Source organism: Perca fluviatilis, chromosome 16 (genome assembly GCF_010015445.1).
Source record: "Perca fluviatilis chromosome 16, GENO_Pfluv_1.0, whole genome shotgun sequence".
In the NCBI taxonomy this organism is placed as follows: domain Eukaryota; kingdom Metazoa; phylum Chordata; class Actinopteri; order Perciformes; family Percidae; genus Perca; species Perca fluviatilis.
This window is the reverse complement of record NC_053127.1, coordinates 20,176,180-20,195,162: the sequence shown is the minus strand read 5'-3', so window position 1 is coordinate 20,195,162 and position 18,983 is coordinate 20,176,180. Positions and strand designations below refer to the sequence as shown.

Genomic DNA, 18,983 nt, shown 5'->3' with positions numbered 1-18,983 from the left:
ATGTTGAATAAGCACAAAAACAGTATATTTGAGTCACATAAATGGTTTCTCATTTTGTTATTCATCCTTAGCTTTTAATGGAGCTTTTAGGTATGCACCTGCCTAAGGCCAGAATAAACTGGCTTCCAGATTTTACAGTGTTAAACAACTGTCTGACATGTCACTGACTAACAAAGAAAAAAGACACATATTGCCCTTTTTGTTATATTTTTCGTTGAAAGACAGTAGGTGGGATTTAAAATGTCTTTACTTTGGCGCCATCTGCTGGTAGTATTTGGACCGAACTGAACCAGGGATACTGAAAATGAGGGGCTGAAAGAAGGATCTTAGTTTTTAGAAACTTAAGCTAATGCCCAATCACAAAATCCCACATAGAAACTTAAATACCACTGTCAACGTGTAGGCTAAATAGCAGGCATTCGCTGCCTTAAGTTAAGACACTGTTTTTGCCTGTCCTTTAACCTTGTCCTTTTTGTTAAAGTCCGTGTATGTTTTAGGCTATGCATAATTATTGTCAATAGAACGAGCTTTATCAACATCCAGACTCCTTCGGGGGGCTTTTTATTATGAAACCCACTGCTTTTATCGCTTTTCATCATATGTCTCACATGAACCAGCAGAGAGCGCAAATGTGTTGAGAGAGAGAGAATAGAGAGAGAGAGAGAGAGAGAGAGAGAGAGAGAGAGAGAGAGAGAGAGAGAGAGAGAGAGAGAGAGAAGCCCGGGCGCCTGATAGAAGGATGCTCTGCCAGGTGTCGGCTGCAGCATCAGCACCGCTCCACCTCCTCCTGTCCGCAGCATCTCTCTCTCTCTCTCTCTCTCTGAGAGTGGAAAGACACGCTTGTGTTTCGTTTTGCAACTCAGCTGCATTTGACCGACATTCTTAAATTAATCAACTCTAGAGGAACCTGAAGGTAAGTGCACAACTGAAAACAACCCTCCCAGTATTTCTGTTTTGTTTTTGCAACGATGCTTCGGAGTCGAGCATCGGTTTCTTGAAGAAGTGTCGCACGTATTTTGCCTGTATAGGATTCGGGTCTCGGTGCTGACTCGGTTCGCGCAGCATTCTGAGCTAAACGGATCGGAACGTTTAGTTTTCGCAGTCTGATGCAGTGCAGCTTGTGGGTGAATTTGTGTTTCTGCATCAACAACAAAAAAAAGACTGTAATATGGAAGTTGACCCGCAGATCGTACTGTATGTGGAGCAGTAGGCTTAAAGGAGAGCATAGCGTGCCGTGGTTGGAGAGAGAGTGAGGGCAGACAGGGAAGAGCAGGTTGCTGTGATGGATGGAGCAGGTCAAGTCTCTGTGGGTGATGCTAATGATCAGACATAGATTATCCAGGCTTTAGACCTGACTCCAGCTATGATCCACTGCACTGAGAGGTGACAACAAAGAGACTTTCAAGAAATTTGTATTTATTTAGTAATAATTTGTATTTGTTAGTTTTTTTTAGTTTCATTGGATTGTATACTATAATAATTTCTGGCATCAAGCAAAAGAAACAAAAATGGAAGAACAAAAACAAAGCCCAATCCTTAAATGCCAGAACATGCCATTTGTTTTATAGTTGTGTTATGGGCTAGTGACTCAGGCTTTAGCCATTTAATGGAAGTGTTTTTTGAATGATAAATATAATAAAGATAAGCCTTGTTCAGAGTCTGATCAAACCATCAAGGAAATATTTTTGCACGATTCAGCACAGATAGTGGTTTCATTTTGTAAAATACTTCCATTTTATTTCAATTTGATCTTCTCCGCCTTTATTTACCACCAGACCTCACCCCTATTCTTTAGAATATTCTAACTCCCGTGCAAAGCCCAAGGAGTCAAGTGGACAGTATTTGTTTGTGCTTTAGTTACTTTTGCAACGATTCCCATGTCCTCAGCCTCACCTTTAGGCTACTTAAAGGGGAGGGAGGAGAGGAAAGACACGAAGGAATGGATCAAACAAAGGTGAGAAGATTGAGCGCATGTCTTTCACACTCAGCTGTCTCTTGTTTTGATTGATCGGTGTCTGATGATCAGGTTGTCCTTGAGACTGTGCAGGTGGATGATGTTTCCCTGTCTTTGTTCGGGTGTATCACTTTTGTTTACTTGACTTAAATTGGTCAGCTTTGCAACTGTGTGACTGTTCACAGTACACCGTTTAGCATTTGGCTGAACTGCCCAGACATGTGGTCAATAGATTCTGCCCTGTGCATAAAATATTCGTGAAAAGTGTGTTTTTTTGTTAAGTGAAGTTGTCTGCTGCTATTATCGATCCCAATATCAGAGACTTCCCGCGTCTATGGATCTCCCAGTCCATCTTGCTAAACCTTGCCATTCCCTCCCAGTCATGTTAATGTGGAGGTTGACTCTGAATCAAAGCAGGGCAGCAGAGCCTGTGGCCTTGGCTGTAGCTGCTGTTCCAGAGGCTGGTGCATGTGTGATTGATTCATTACATCTGGCCTCTGCAACGTCTGAACAGCGATCAATTTAGCAGATCTCTGCCAGGAAAACCATCTCGCAGCAGTGTGTGTGTTTGTGTGTGTGTGTGTGTGTGTGTGTGTGTGTCTGCATGCATGTGTGTGTTTTGTTGAAGTGCTTGGCCTCAGGTGCCTATGTATGTGTGTGTGTTTCTGCAGGTAAGACAGTGTGTCACAAAGCCTGTGAGTGTAGTACACCGGTACAACCTGCAAGGTCATTTTCTAGGACAGAACAGAGAAGAAGAAGGAGGAGGGAGGGAATAGAGATGATAAGTGAAGGAGAGAGAGAAGTATGTCAGTATGCCTCTCAATTTTCATGTTATGTGTATTCCCAAGGAGTCTTTTTTTTAAAACATGTATTACTTATTTTTCTCTTTAATTTGGACAAACGTATTGTGCTTTTTGATACCACAGTGGTTTCTAAGTTGAAGAATAGTAATGTGTTTGGGAACATATTTTGTAGAAGTAGTTAAATGTGTGTGTGGTGTGTGTGTGTGTGTGTGTGTGTGTGTGTGTGTGTGTGTCTGTGTGCATGTGGGTTAATTCAGTGTGAATGAAGTGTCAACACACATGCAAACACACATTCTCAAATTCACGCTGTCTTTGTCTGCAAGGTGGCAATGAGGTTGTTGTAGCTCCTCCCCTGCAGTCACAGGCAGGACATCATAGGGTGAATGGCGAGGCACGCCTCCGCTTATGACACACATACACACACACACACACACACACACACACACACACACACACACACATACACACTTCCCCGTTCTGTGGGGAGTCAACATGAAAGACCTTTTTCACTTGTGCGTGTGTGTGCATGTGTATCCATTTGCTGAATTTGTGCAGTCAGTTTTTTTTTTCCTCACTTTTTTTAAATGTATTTTTGTGTAATTTACATTATATTTGGCAGCAAGCTACAGCCCTTATTAAGCAAATAAATGCTACTCTATAAATGAAGCTGAAACTAATGTGTGTAGCAGTGTTTTTAGGACAGAGCTATACTTAACTTGACTGTAAAAAGCCACAGAATCATTAATTTTTTATGATACTTCTCCAGACTGTACATCTACATTCTTTTTGAACCTCATCTATGTTCCCAAAAGTAAACTTATGTGTCAGAAAGGCAACATACAGTATGCAAATCCAAAAACTGAGCATCCTTAGGAGTTCTTTGCCCTGTCCTGTACTCTCTCGTCTTCCTTTGTCCAATGTATGAAAACAGTCTTTTTCATACACACTGCCACTTCAATCATTCCCATCATTTTTTTGCACATCATCAACACCCCCCAAAAAACCCTCAGCTCGCTCTATTCTTCGCTCACCTCTCACTGATCCTTTGCCAGTTTTCCCTCCCCCACACCCCTGGGGTTTGCCACTTGCACATTACACATGCATACACACACTCACTCATTGCAATACAAACTAAATCCCCCCCCCCCCCTCCATTCCTCTCTACCCCCTCATCACTCTCTGCAACATCATTTCTTTCTATTATCATATTTTCCTAAAATAAACAGAAGTGACTCAGCCCGTCTAAGTTGCACTCGGCTTTTCTTTGTCTGGGCTGCTTCACCTTCCCAGCTTTATGTCTGACTGTGTATGTCTGTGTGTGTGTTTGTGTGAGCATGTGCCAACTTCCTTACAGTCCCACAGAGAATGCCACTATCATTGAATTCCTTTTCGGCAACTGCTCTGCATTTGAAGTGAACTCTTTTTCTCTCCTCTTTGTCCCCTCATGCAGTTTTACCCACCAGCCATGCAAGAGTTAATTTTTCGCTGCGACAGGAGTGAGGGTAGTGGGTGGAGGGGCTTTGCTAATAACAATGCGGTGCAACCAGCAACCAGCATGGACAGACACCGTTTTTCTACTCTCCTCCATGCCACCCCTGTCTATGTTTTAACTGTGGGGCTCAATGAACCAATAAACCCAAGTCTAATGTCTCCCCCTACTTCTCCTTATTCTCTCCTACTGACTGTAGCAGTCAGTGTATTTCTAATCACATTAATCTCTTTTCCAGCTCCTCGTTGCTTTTTGTTCCCAACTCATCTTATTCCCCTTGCCATTTCTCTTTTCATTTCCTGCACATTTGTCTTCCCTTTATCCATATCAACTACAATTCATCCTCACAGGCTGCATACCACATCAAAACCGGCAAAAGCAGGACAATGTATGATCTACTGGAGATTTATTCCCAGTACTTGCCAAAAGCAACACTGAAAAAATAAGAATTAAGGAGATTTTTTATCAGGAAGTGTGTGTGTGCCACATTTTCTCCCAGTGAGAAGCTGTCTCTTTGTCACTACCTGAGTGTGTGTAGTTGTGTGTGTAGGTGGTACTCTATGTGTAACTTTGCATGCACATGTGCAAGGGCATTTTTTGAGCTCACGTTTAATACAAAAAGTGACAAGTCTTAGTTTAGGCTTTGAATGTTCTTTGTGATGTTCTGTTTTACTTTTTTAGTACAGCTTGTCATCTTTTCAGCCTGTGTGAATAACAAAGAGACAAACCTTGCGTGTGAACATGCATTGATGGATGGATGTGTGAAAACATGCCTCTATTTTTCATTTCGCTTTAGCTAATAAATCCTATTATTGGCATATTGTGATTTTCCGACAATTACATGCCGACATGCCTGCGCCCAATTCAGAAATAAATCAGCTTTTATTGCAGATGATCTAATTTTCTCATTCTCCTTATTCAGTTAGGTATGACCACCCACTCTGACCTGAGATCCTGCAGAAATCCTGTTACAGTTCCCCCTTGTGATATAGAATGACTCCCCCTGGGGTACAAAAAGGCTTCCGACTGTGTGTATGTGGGAGTGGAGTGGGAGAGAGAGACAGAGAAAGGGAGAGAGGAGGGATTATTTGGGCAGATGTAGTCTGCTGCTGTGCCGTATATATAAGGGTGAAAATGGGATTGATCGCTTCGCCCTGCCCTCATTAACTCTGTATTATTAGGGTGGAAGAAGACATGGAGGAGGGAGGGAGAGGAGGAAGAGATAGAGACATTGTGGATAAGGAGCTGCTCTGTTGTTGTTTTCTTAATGCACATATATACAAAAAGTGCAGAGCAACCGAAGGATACTGGATATTTCCCAGTTCTGCTTCACTGTTCCCTGTGATGGCAATCATTTTGCTATGCATAGCGAGTTATTGCTTGGTTCACACATACAAACACTCAGGCACAGTTTAGTGAATCACCACTTGTGAAATTCTGTCTACAGGGTGTCTATTGTGTCTTCTGTGAGTGTTTAGCTTATTTCAGTGCTATTTCTGTCCGTGTTGTGTCGCTGACAGGGATAGGAGGAGAAGGAATGGATGAGTAAAGCTTAGCTTTTTCTGAATAGACTTTTTCACTAAGCTTTATCCTGCTGGATGATTGTATGTGAATAGAATACAAAGTACAAGGAGAAGGGAATACTGTACTGCATTTCGCTTTTTCAAAATGGACAAGAGGATGATTTCGGTGTGTGCAGCATTTGACGGTTTATTTTCGAATGTACTTTCACACAAAACAACATTTCTAACACAATACAGGAAAGTGTACACGGACATGCAACGATGATGTCATTAGACATTAATTACATGCTTGCAAAGCGCATGTGTTGTATTAAAAGGATTGGAGTTTACGGATAACTGCTACAGTGCATTTTAATGTAAATCCTGCACTAAATCTAATTATGTCATGTGCTAACATTCAGGAGTCATAAATTATGGTTATTCACATGTCGCCGCTCTGTCCATTTGTGTTCCCGCCTTCTCTTTTGCTTATATTTCAGTGTTCTGGAATTCACATCTCTGCGTATGTGTGTGTGTGTGTGTGTGTGTGTGTGTGTGTGTGTGTGTGTGTGTGTAAATATGGATGAAAGAGGGATGGCACAGGAGAAATGTGTGTGTCGTTGGGGTTCCCCTGGGACCAGGGAGCTATAAAACCTGTCTGCTCTCCAGTGGGGGAGGAGAGGAATAAAGCAAAGTGCCAAAGACAAATGGCTTCTGTAATAGCCACATGTGCTACTGGACCGACAACAAAGACGCTGAGAGTGTGCGTATGCATGTGTTGAAGTGTGTGTCTGAGCAGGTGAGTGTGTTTGTGCGAGAAACAATGCGCTCATATGCACATACAGTCTTTATGCTGTCACATGGAAAATGCAAACCAACTCACTGACTGACACAAGAAAAGGGGTTGTGTGTTACACTTCCTACCTGGCTTGACTTTACAGGCTCATTGAGATAAAGATGTATGAGATTCTGCTGCAAGTGCTACAACGTTTTTCTCTGCAATACATCTCTCTGCAGCACTAACTTTGATCCAGTGAATAAAAATAAGATTCTTGACAATTGAAATCTCCTCATTCTCTCTATTCTGATTCTCAATCATGAAATGGTTTCAGGGACTGTACAAAAACTATTTGGGTGGGGAGGAGAGATGAATTTGAAAGCAAGACCCTCCCCATCATTATAAAGATTTTCTTTTATTTATTTATTTTATTTGTTGTCGCCCCACTGCCTCATTCCACTTAATTAAAACATACTGTATGTGCATTAGATCAGACAATACTGTATCTGAGAAGTCTGAGATCAGATGTCTGATTGTCCCTCAGATCAAGTAAGTGATACATGATTCAAGGCAGCTGTCTAAGAAAGCACAGCCTTAAATATCAAAATAAAAGCTATCTTTGTAGTGTGAGTATTGTATTGTATTTTATATAATACATTTCAAAAGAAAGAATCTGGAATGAGAAAAAGTTCACAGTCCCCTGCTCTCTTTAAAAATTCTGGCTACCTTCCCTTCAGCAAAATTAAGAAACACAAATCCTCCCCCTTCTCTGACCCCTTCTCCCCTACCAATAATTTCCATACAGTCCCTAAGAGAGAAACAAGGATAGGATAGGCCACTTATATAGGTACCACTTACATGGGCTTACTCCTATCTGGGCTACCTGCAGAACAAAACTGTATGAAATGGATAAGATATAAGAAGATATGTTACCAGTTTCATCAATGGGAGTAATTTAGCGCTCGTTAGCAATATACTATATGGTAAAGGAATTTCAATTATTACTTCACTCTGCACTCCTGGGCTTATACCAGTAAGTCACTTCAGAACGGGGCTTTATAGCTCGTACTGTAGAGGTTCAAATGATGTTTTCCCTTCCATCAGCTTAATTATAAAGCAGTAGCTCTGCTGCGTCAACTCTCTTCCTCTTTGTATCCATCTGCATGTCTCATCACTCCCACCTCCTGTCTGTCTCACTTTTCACCCACACAGACCTGCTCACATTCAGTGAAGAAAAAGAGAGGATGGGGAAGGCCTTTCTCTTTTCCAATTCTACTCCACTCTATATTGTATTTCTCCATTTCCAGTCCCTTCATAATGTTGTGTTCTCAGCTCGTCCTTGCCCTCTTTTTGAGATGATGCAGCACTTGATAGGCTAGGGACTCTCAAATTCCTGTCCTTCACTGAATTTGATCACTGCTGAGATATCGTCTTATCTTGCCCCATCCTCTCATCGCTTCAGCGATCCGTCTATCTACCCTCTTGCAGGGATAGGATTGCTCCTATATGAGCAGTATGTACCTGGTGGGGGAAAAACAAACCTGGCTTTCACTCAGCTATTCTACTGTGTGTATTGTGTGTGCACTACATGTTCCCGTGGCTGCACATATCTTTATCCATGGCTGCGCATTCACTGTTATCCCAAATTAGTTGACTTTACTAGACATTTGCGTGGAAACCCTTTGCTGTTTTCACACAAGGTGAAACTTAACAGGTTAAGTTGTACTAACACAGAGCGGTAAGTTTATGCAGTAGAAAAAATAAAGTTAACATTAGTAGTCATTACTAAAAATCATTAGTAAACTTTTTTCTGGAGAAATGTTGTCTAAAATAAGCATGTTAACGGTGCAAAATGTAATATTTACTGTATTTAATCCAAAAATGACCACAATATGTCATCAGATATTAAGGAAACATGCTAAGTTGAAATACTATCTTTTCTGACAACAAAGCAGCAAACAAATGAATAGGATCAACGGAGATAGATTCTACCTGACCTAAAAAAAACTCTGTGTTTCTAAACAGTTGCAAGACCAGAGACGTAACAAACCCCGGGTAAACATTAGAGATGTATTTGAAAGATGGAGACAGCTTAGAGCCCCAAAGGATGCCGAGATGGCTAATTTCCTCCTGAAAAGGTAAGCATTAGCTTCAGGCTAATTTATCTAGCTATCGATACTAGGGACAGGCATGTTCAGTCATTTCAACATTTGTGTACTCACGTTGAATTATATAGACTACTCAAGTTGGTTATTCGCAAAAACTATTGAGACACAGCCAGTGAAGTGATCTCGACTGGTCCTGGCTAACACCGCCATGCTAACACACCAGAACTGCTAACCAGTATTTCTGAATTTGGACTGCAGTGACTATTTTAAACACTAGGTGTAAGTATTACATATTGCACCTTAAAGTTAAACGTGCAAAGAAACATAACAAATATTAAAGATTAGGTTACTTAAATACTAAAGAATTAATTTGTTTAAATAAATATTGTTTTTTCTTTATGACAACATAACTCTAAGAATGACGTATTCACTCTTGAAAGAATAAGTACAGACCACCAAAAAAAAGTTTAATTACAACTAAAGCTGGGTTTACAGTGGTGGTGTGACTTCGCATGTGGAAGCATTGCACAGCAGAATGTATGCATGAGCTGAGAGTGTAAAAGCATGAAGCTGACCTTCAGGGCAGCCCGTCTCTTTCTAATGCCGACCCTTTTTTCCTGATGGAAGACGCAGGGGTCAGGACGTGTATTCTCCAATTCTCAGGGATATGGCATTGCCATGACAACAGAAGAAGGGCAGTTTTTTTCCTTCTGCTGTTTTCCCAGAGTAGTTCAGACCGAGACATTACGTCAACTCGGTGAAACAAAGGTGAAACAAAGCCTATACCTTCATTACTTATTCCAGCCCAGATCAACTGAGCATGCATATGCAGGAATAATATCAGTCTTGTTCTATCTGGAATGCTGCGAAATCCATCAAAAAGTCAAAATCAATAGCTCGTTTAAACATTTAAATCCAGAAAAAAAGTTACTATATCATCGGAAGGTAAATATATCTTATTTATTAATTTGGATAACTCGTGAGTTCTATCTCCGTTTAGGGTAGTTCTGAGATATTGAGCATCAAAGTTTTTACATCCCAGCTGGCAAAACTGTTATGTATTATAATCTACTATTAATAACTAACTAACAAAATATTTTTTTACAAAAATAACACCACACAGGCATTGATAAACACCTAATGGATCAGATTATGTCAAAAACTCAATTTCGACCAAAAGTGGAGATAGAACCTTATAATTCTAAGCTCACAAACTGGTAAAGGAATACATTAGCTATTATATTAGCTTGGAGCACTGTTGGCAACTGTGTATAAACAACTCATGTAGCCAGAAATGGTCCCTGTGTACTTACTCTCTTTAATGCAGTGTCTCCTCTGCTAAAAGAGAAGGGGCTTGGTGATCAAAGATGTTCATATTTGTTACACTTGTAATTGCATAATTCATTTTCCAGTTAAAGGAAACATCAGCCCCTCACCAACAGCAGTCCTGCTTTATCCCCTCACTCCCATGTGATCCTTTTTACTTTTCACATCTATGTCACCAACATAAGGCAGTGCGACAGCAGAGAGAACTTCAAATAATTTTTCTTCAAACGAATGTCTTCTGAAGTATCACAAGATGCACCAGATTTTAATGTTTTTTTTTTTATCATCACAACAGGTCATTTTATTCACATAGTCAGGCAGGTTATTTTGTTCTCTCTCTGATTATGTTTAGGGTATTGCCAGATTGGTTTTGTCTGCCTCTGCTGCGAGGTGATGTGCAGCCTATTGTGGTTCATTCACTGTGACCAAGCTTAGTGCTCAGTCTCCCAAGACTGCTGTCATCAGCACAACCTCTGGTACTACATCAGTGCCATAATTGATCTGCCACCATGTCCTCTCAGAGAATTCTCTTAACTCTGTCTCTCTCCCTCTCCAATTCCTCTCCTTCCCCGCCTATCTGAATTGTGTTTTATAATTACCTAATTATTTGATTGTGTGCACCAGCTAAGGGTAAATATTAGCAGTGTTCACAGTGAGTATGGAAGACTGTGTGGATTATAATACATGCTGTTTGTTTATTTGTCAACCACAATTGATTTTTCCTCTGCCTCTCTGCAATCACTGATCTCAATCAGAATATTACCAGTAAAGGAAAGAAATGCTTATTTTGACCAATATCTGATCATTTTAACAGCTGATCATTTTATAAAATATAATACACTGGCAAGTGAACATGTATGCTAGAGTGTTAAAAGTTTTGATATTTGGTTAAAATGGTTTTTCGAATTGCAATGCAAAACAACCTTCTTTTAACAGACTCTTCAGGAAAATATGTCCAAATTATTTATAAGATTACCTTCTGGAACACAAGTTATATCCTTGAATGTTTCCCCTGCCAGTGCATTTGGACAAACTGTAGCTTTCCACCCGACTGGAGCAGCATCAGAGGCACCACAGGCATTGAGAGCTTCCTTCCTATCAGTTCACTCAGTTCACTGCCACTGGACACATGGAGAAGGCACCTGCTAATGAGTACACACTCCCCAACTGCACATATAATTAGAGGGTGGGTGTTCTATTTGAACATTGGAAACTTCTTCAATATGCAGCGTAATGGTTTGAAGACATATATTCGACTACATAATGAACATCTTGGTCTAAATATATAAATATTCACTGCCTATACAGACAAGATGATTGCAAATAACTTGGGTCTATATTAGTTCTGTGTATGATGTAGGAAATAGGCTGTTTTACAAACGAATAAACAAAAGATACTTGCTGTGCAAATGGAGTACATTAATATTCTGCAGTTTTAATGTTTCTGGTTCAAGGCAGAAGGAGAATTCCTCACAGAGCTTTTGCATAATTATGGAGAGAATGAGATGTGAAGAGACACCCGGAAGTCTTTCCTCTGAGAGCAAAAATATAACAGAGTCATTTCATGTTGTCAGAGTCACTAAACTTTCGTTGATGTGTGGTTGTTTATTAGTTTGTGTTTTTTTTTAATACTGCTGTGATTAAACTATTCTGCGATCGTCATGATATGACAACAGCTCTTTGCCCTCCCCGCCATCTGCTCATCTATTGACTACATGTTTCAGTGGCACCACAGACAGTCTGTTACTTGAAAATGGTGTCTACTCAGAGCAACACAACAATCTCAGTTTTCTGTACATCCTGCAGAAAGTAGCCTTTAAATGAAGCAGGATGTGCTGTTGCTCTGTACGATCGAATCGTGGCATTAGCTAAATCAGCCATATGGCATGTTAAAAAGGACATGCTGAGAGAATGTGTTAACCCTCCTGCAGTTATCAGACCAACCGTATGGATTTATCCCTCCTGAGCTGGTGTTTTTACTCAACACACACACATAATTTTCACGCTTTTCATGTTGGTAACATGCAAACACCTGATATTAGAGACAGCGTTTGTATGTATATTCTATTACCCTTTAATCATACTGTTAGTGCAGATGTTTTCACCCTATCCTCATTCTGCCTTCTATTTTTCAATGTCTCTTGAGGAATAAAGCTCATTACAAAACACTTCGCACCCTTCTCTCTCTTCCTCCTCGCCTGTCTTCATCCGATACCCCAAGGGTTATTCCACTTACATACAAACAGTCTGTAGCCTCTCAGCTATCTACCACTTCTCTCTTCACTTATATCTTTATATTCTGCCATACACAGTCATAGTTTGATAATTGCATTCCTATTATGAGTGCTGTACTACTCTTGCTGGTTACAACACGGACATTATCACTATATAAGATTACTACTACTATTACTAAACATATAAGATGCAAAGGTAGTTCCAAGACTTATCCACTTCCTGTTGTGCTTCCAGTGTTTCTTTTTTTTCCCCATGGGCAGCCAGTAAAGAGCACAAGATTGTGGGCTGTGCACAGCTGATTTCAGAAATTGCTGTTACCCAGACCATACTAAATATAAAACACCTCAAGTGGGTCTGTGTGGTTCTGCACAAGTGGTTGCATTTCAGGCATACATATTGCCCTTTCTTACAGTTTCCTTTCTTGTCTTTTATTTCAGATTGAACCGTCCTCTCTTTCCACAAAGAGCCATCAAAGACAGCTTTGTTAACTTACAGTAAATGCCAGATAAGTGGCGAGTTGAAGTAAAATAGGTTCCATGAGATGACATTTCGTCCTTGGAATAATCACCCGAAGGGCCATCATCACTCAGACCCTGAAGAGGAGAGACAGAGAGAGAAGAAACACTTGTAACTCCATAGATGGCCTCAACAGCCTGCAGGTGTCTTTGAGCGCGTCAAAAGAATCGGTCCGACATGAGCATCCCAACTGGTTTTCAGGGACTGAGGGTCAATGTTGATAGAGGAGAAAAGATTGGAAATAAAAGCCAAATTCAGTTCCCCCAATCTGGAGATGATAATGCCAATCAATTATCTTTAATTGGTGATCAAGAAGGGAGAGGATTGATAGTGGACACAGGTTACAGCACAACCTCCATCCCTCCATTGGTCTCACAAAGTGAATCCCCCAACAAGTTAGTGATCTGGGGCTCTGGGCAGCAATGTTTGGAGCCTGAGCTCAGAGAGTTTGAGCTTTTGGAGTGTCAGGAGATACATACATTCTTAGGAAACAGGGACCAGGAAGTGGAGGATGAGGAGGAGGATGACGATGGAGGAAGTATGAGGGATGGAAAGGATGGGGGTCCCATGTCCATATCCTCAAGCTCAACTGCCAGCTCTGCTTCGACAGGTGTGAGGAGAAATGACAATGACAACAACAAAGTGGAGAGCAGGATACAGAGGGGCAAAGAGGTGCAGAAAAAGATTGCCTGTCATAGCACAGAAGAGCTAGACACATGTGTGACAGGCTCAATAGAGAAAAGGGACACCAGGTCAGGCAGAGACAGGGAGAGACGAAGGGGAGGTCTAAAGGAATCCAAGTCTGAGACAAATGTGTTTGTCTCCAATCTGTCAGCTGTTTCCCTCAGCGGGAGCCTTTCAAGTGCTCTGGATAGCAGCGGAGAATTGCAGTCTTTCGTCCCTCTGTCCAACTCCAAGACCAGCCCTTTTCCCAATACAACCAACACTACCTCAGCTCAGACCAGAAGAAGGGCAGCCCCTGTAGATGCCAACCAGAACTCCCCACCACTGCATCCTCAGGAGAAACATGGCAGTCCCCAATACTACAGCCAAGATCAGAGACAGGAGGAGGGAAGTTATCATCGTAATGGATTGTCCTCTGATGGGGGGCTGGGCCAAAGGAGGAAGGCAGGATTTGAGGAGAGGGTGCTGCCACCACGACGGCAACAGCTCGTCAGACCCCTCTGTCAGACAGAGGTAGGAAGAGCGAGGAGCTTAGCAGAGCCCAGTGCTCATCAAGCTGAGACAGGGCAACCTTCTTCCCCAAACCCCTCTCCAGATTCACAGAGTAATGGGTCAAACAGAAAGTTTACGAAATCGTCTTTACGTGAACCATCAGATTTCTCCAACCTATACAAAGCACCTGGAGTCTTACAGCCCAGGCAGCCCAACCAGGCAGCCCAGAGGGAGGCTCTACCTGTGGAAAAACATTCTGCTCCAACTGCATGGCGTAATTCAAGTCCTTCAAATCCTTCCACTTTAGAGAAGAAACCCCAGACTCAGCTCACATACAGAAGGAATTGCTCTAGTCCCAACAGGACGGGTGTTGATTCCAGGTCAACTACCCCTCCCCACTCCCCTCTCAGGACACCCCAGGGTTCACCACGCAGGCAACCTTCCATGTACCTCGTTTCCAGGAATGTCCCTGGAGTGGTTAGACACATCCCGTCAGGATGCAACTCTGCTGTAACGACATCAGCTCAGGGCTATGGCAACAGTTGCATGAGAGCACCAGTCAAAACAAATATAAGCACAAGTGGAATCCCTAAAGCACCTCTTAACAACCAGCAGAGCTCTAACCACAACCCCAGCCCCAAAGAGAGCTCCCCATCACCTAAACTTAAACCTAAAGGAGTTCGGCCCAAAATTATAACATGCGTTCGAAAGAATCCTCAGTTTAAGCCTCAGGCTGCTGACGGACCTTATCAGGTATCCTCTCTACCATCCAGGCTGTCAGCATACACACACGGCCAGACACCCACTTCCTTCAAAGACACCCCTAAAGACCCTTGCAAGCCCGACACAGAAACCAGAGGAGCCCCAATGCTCAGTGCCTCCAATCTGCTTTATGACAAGTACCGCCAAGAGATGCAGACAAACATCTTCCCATCAGGAATGCTGAGCAGGAGTATCAGGACCCCTGGACACACAAACACCGTCCCCCCTGCACACACACACAGCCACACGGCACCCTCGAAACTGGGTAGCAACTTCTACGGGGTACCATCAGAGGTTAGTATTATGTATAGCCCCTTTTGTAAGTATCTGATTTCAAGGCCTTTATTATAAATCTTTTTTTGTAAGAATGAATTCTGCATTCTGTCTTCTACTATGGTTTGAATTGTGCTTATTCTCATTCAACAAAAGACTTTCTATCATGCTGAGATTTAGCACAATCCACTATCACAGCACATTCACACAAACGGCAAAAAAGCATAGGATTTAATTATGACGTTTCCCATATCAATTAGCAGGAGATAATTACTTTATGAATCACATTGTATTATATATATTAAGTATAGACAACCCTCTTCTGTTAATTGTGTTGATTCTGCATACCAGTTCCACTAGCTGAAGTCCATAATTCTATCCCACATAAACTATGTATAATTGATCACAGATCTTCTGCATTTTATACCCACTCTCTCAAGAGCTGCTCATTATCACTTCAAAATCATCCCTTATTGATTCTGATTTAATAGCTTCATTTGGCATTCACATTCGTACAGCTTCAAACACCAACATGCGGAAATAAATAGTTAATGCATTTTGAAGTACAAAGCCCACAGGGACAAGAGGATTCGCAGCGCTTTATATGTCACTGCATGCACGTTAGCATTTTGTCCAGTACACAGGCCGTTGAGAGAAAACACAAATTATGCTGGTGATGTTAAACAGCTCATGTTTCTGGTGCTCAGTTTCCCTGCATGATTATTACTTCTACTCACAGCATACAACATAGCTGTGGACACACTCCGAGATGGAATCATTCTTGTTATCAGTTATTATCTAATGCACATTATATCAGCCCTATTATATCATTATGTTTTGCTTTGTTCATACAGAATGTTTGATGACAAACAGCATTAAGTTTACATGGATACAATGATTTATGTCAAATATAATTATGGTTTTGGCTAATTGCAGGGTGCCACATATGTTTTGCTGCTCAATCTGTCCACACTGTTACAGGCAAAATATACAATATTTTAACATGTCATGGCAGCCAGACTTTGCTGGTTAACACATTGGCATGTATGCGGACGCCAGCCGAAAATCCCAATAGGTGCCCTCTATTTATATCTGTGAAAGCTGAAAGTTTTTTTTTTACAGTCATAGCAAACACATGCATGTATCAACCAAGAATTCTCCCTGTATTATCATTATTCACATTAACTGTGACCCTTTGCTTGACACACTTAATATTTATTTTCTGTTTCAGGGGCCCAGGGTACATACTATTTGATAATAGTGTTTTTAAGTTAATTTCATTATTTTGATCTCTAGGTGGGGCGATCTGCCAGTTTTAAAGGGAGTACTGCTGAGGATGCGCTGCTGTCACGGACGGCCGCTCAAGCCGGAGGGAGCGGCAGCCTCCTGCGCTCCGGCAGAGGTCTGCGTCTGGGCCTGGGAGCTGTCACCAGGACGACTACTGGCTCAGCCAAGGGCAGAGGACCTGGTCAAGTTCAGAGGTCAACACTGATCTTCAGCCAGCCAGTCCAACCTGTCAGCCCAGCGACCAGTCACAAAACCCAGGATAACACAGGTAAGAGATTTCCCCACATTGTGTTTCAGAGCATGTTAACATTTCCTCACAGAAAGAATACCAGACAGAGATGGCCTCTTTTGATTGTGTCAAATTATAATTCAGCAACCAAAAAATTTGACACACTAGAGAGCTACTTTATCTTTCTTCTCCTTTGTAGCAACGAGCAGCGGTGGGACTGTTCCCCACCTCATATTGGCCTGAGATGAAGGCAGCTCATTAAAATTCTTTCATTCTTCATTCTCTGAGATTCCTTTTGGCTGATCTGATTGGAGTGCTCTAAGAAAGAAATACTCTGAGGGGACCTTTTCTGCTCCAAAAGGCTGCCATCTGCAAAACAAAATAAATCAATAAATAAAAGCTTGCTCACACTTTATCTTAACACACAGCAAATTTCTAATTTAGCTGATTCAGATACCACCTCTGACTGCTGAATATTCAAGTATGAAATTTGCTCATCGCCCTGCACGCTGCTGGAAGGCTCTGCCATTTATCACCTCAAATGCATATTTGACCTGCTCTCTCCCTGAGTGCAATAACCCGGACACACAATGAAAAATACACAGAGACAGACATAAAAAGACACACATAACCCAAAACTGCACGTACAGAATTGATCAGTATAGTGTTATGATGTGCCAGGCTTTCTTATCATAATCCCTATTAATACATATGTTTGGTGTCTCAGTGCTGCTTGGCCCTCTGGGAATTACAGGCTTTGAAGTGCACAGCAATTAACGTTTAAGTAACATCAGTATCTTTCTGTTGGAATCATCTCTCATCCCTTCTGTACCCTGGCCTGCACACACTGCTTGGATAAACACCAGCTAAAATATATTCTAAAATATATACTGTTTATGTAGCATGTGTCTACCCTTGTGTTTATAGGTCATGTTATAAAGGGATTTCTGTTGTTTTCATGTTGTCTTTTCTGTAACCCTTAACAATGTGCCATTAAGCACTTTATTTCTGCTTTGTCCTTCATCACTGTGAATTACAACTTTTAAGGCTTTTGTGAAGGGAAATCTCTCCATCTTGCGTACACATGTTATAGTAATTATACTGTATATAGCAGTCAGAGTACTCTAACTACTCACATAATTACAGAGTAGGTTTTAAACGTTCTATTGTTATGATAATGAGGATCCTCAACTTACAGGACAGGACGTTTGTGATGTATTGTAACTTCTGCATATTGAAGCTCTCATCCTCCTGTCTTCACACTGTGCTTAAAGTAGCTCTGCAGAGATTGCAATGCACTCAAGTATCATATTTAATAACATGCAATTTAACGCTTTGTGGAGGAAACCTATGCAGGTTGACGCAACATACCTTGGGCTGTAATTAAAATCGGTTGGTCATTATAGTGCTCATCCCACCTGTCCCACTGACTTTTCAGAGCCCAGTTTACATAATTCATCTCAAATTCGGATGCTGATGTTTTCATTTCTCAGGGGTTGTTGAGAGTCTGCAGGTAGTGTTTCAGACCTAAGATGAGAGAAAAGTGTTTTTCTTTTCAAATATTTCGAATGGCTGAAGGGAGAAACTATAAGCCTGGAAAACACACATAGTTTTATGATTCATGATGTGTTTTATGATTCATGATTCACCCTTTCATAAATTGTAGCCCTATTTTTTACTTTACTTTTTGAGAGACACTTTACTAGGTAGAGTGTATTTTGCAGGTGACATTTGTGGAAAGTAAAAAATGTAAGGAAAAGGCTTCAGAAAGAGACCAACATTTTTTTTTGCTGGGCTAAAATAATAGAAGACAGTGAAATACAGAAAGACAGGACAGTCAAATTCATATTAATAATTCCATCTCGTTCCTATTTCCTTTTAGATTTTTATGAATAATGTGTATCTTCATTTAGCAGGGGCTTATAGCTCCATGATATCTAGGCTGATGATGTTTGTTAGGCTCACTTCTCTCCCTCATCTCTGAGAGGGGACGAATTGAGTGGTGGGGGGCCGAGGGAAATGAGGACATTTATCTTTAATGAACCTGACCTTCTCACTCTAGAGGAGCGAGCTCCAATCTAATAAACTGATCACGTGGCACACAGGCAGATATTGAGGAAGGAGGAAAGAGGTGATAAGTGTGAACAGCGGCACTGATGATGCTGGAGGGGGGTTAAACTGGAAACTGTTCTTCCTCTTACTGTCCCATTTTGTCTTTCTCTACCAACAGAGCTTGTATTCCCCCTCTCAGTTCTTTCTTTCTTTTATTGATGCGGTGGTTACCCTCTAGCATGTACTGGAGCACACAGCTGTGCCAAATAGTTGAGGAAAGAAGGCCTGCCTACCTTATCTTTGCAGCCAGCAGGGTATAATGCTCCTCTTCTGCTCAGGATCTAAACATTGTACCCCAGGCTTGGGTAGCCCAGATGGGGCTTCTATCCAAGGATTTGCCCACTGCCCACTGTGTGTAAATGTGTGCAGCCTTGGTTGTTCATGCCTGCACATTTCATCTGTCTTGCTGTTGGAAGCCATAGATTACTGAGAA

At 41.5% G+C, this 18,983-nt stretch overlaps 1 protein-coding gene across 4 annotated transcripts in view; it reads left to right on the top strand.

Moving 5' to 3' along the window:
• Positions 1 to 745: 745 nt before the first annotated feature.
• mtus2a (microtubule associated tumor suppressor candidate 2a) overlaps positions 746 to 18,983 on the top strand; it is a 55,685-nt gene continuing 37,447 nt past the window's right edge. For 2 of the 4 annotated variants that reach the window (XM_039777896.1, XM_039777893.1), the window contains exons 1-3: positions 746 to 913; positions 12,633 to 14,943; positions 16,219 to 16,477. In XM_039777896.1, coding sequence (XP_039633830.1) covers positions 12,889 to 14,943; positions 16,219 to 16,477 — 2,314 coding nt within the window. In that variant the 5' untranslated portion in view covers positions 746 to 913; positions 12,633 to 12,888. Of the gene's footprint in view, positions 914 to 1,933; positions 1,955 to 8,645; positions 8,665 to 12,632; positions 14,944 to 16,218; positions 16,478 to 18,983 lie in introns of those variants that run through there. The other 2 variants (XM_039777894.1, XM_039777895.1) reach the window with 2 other exon arrangements.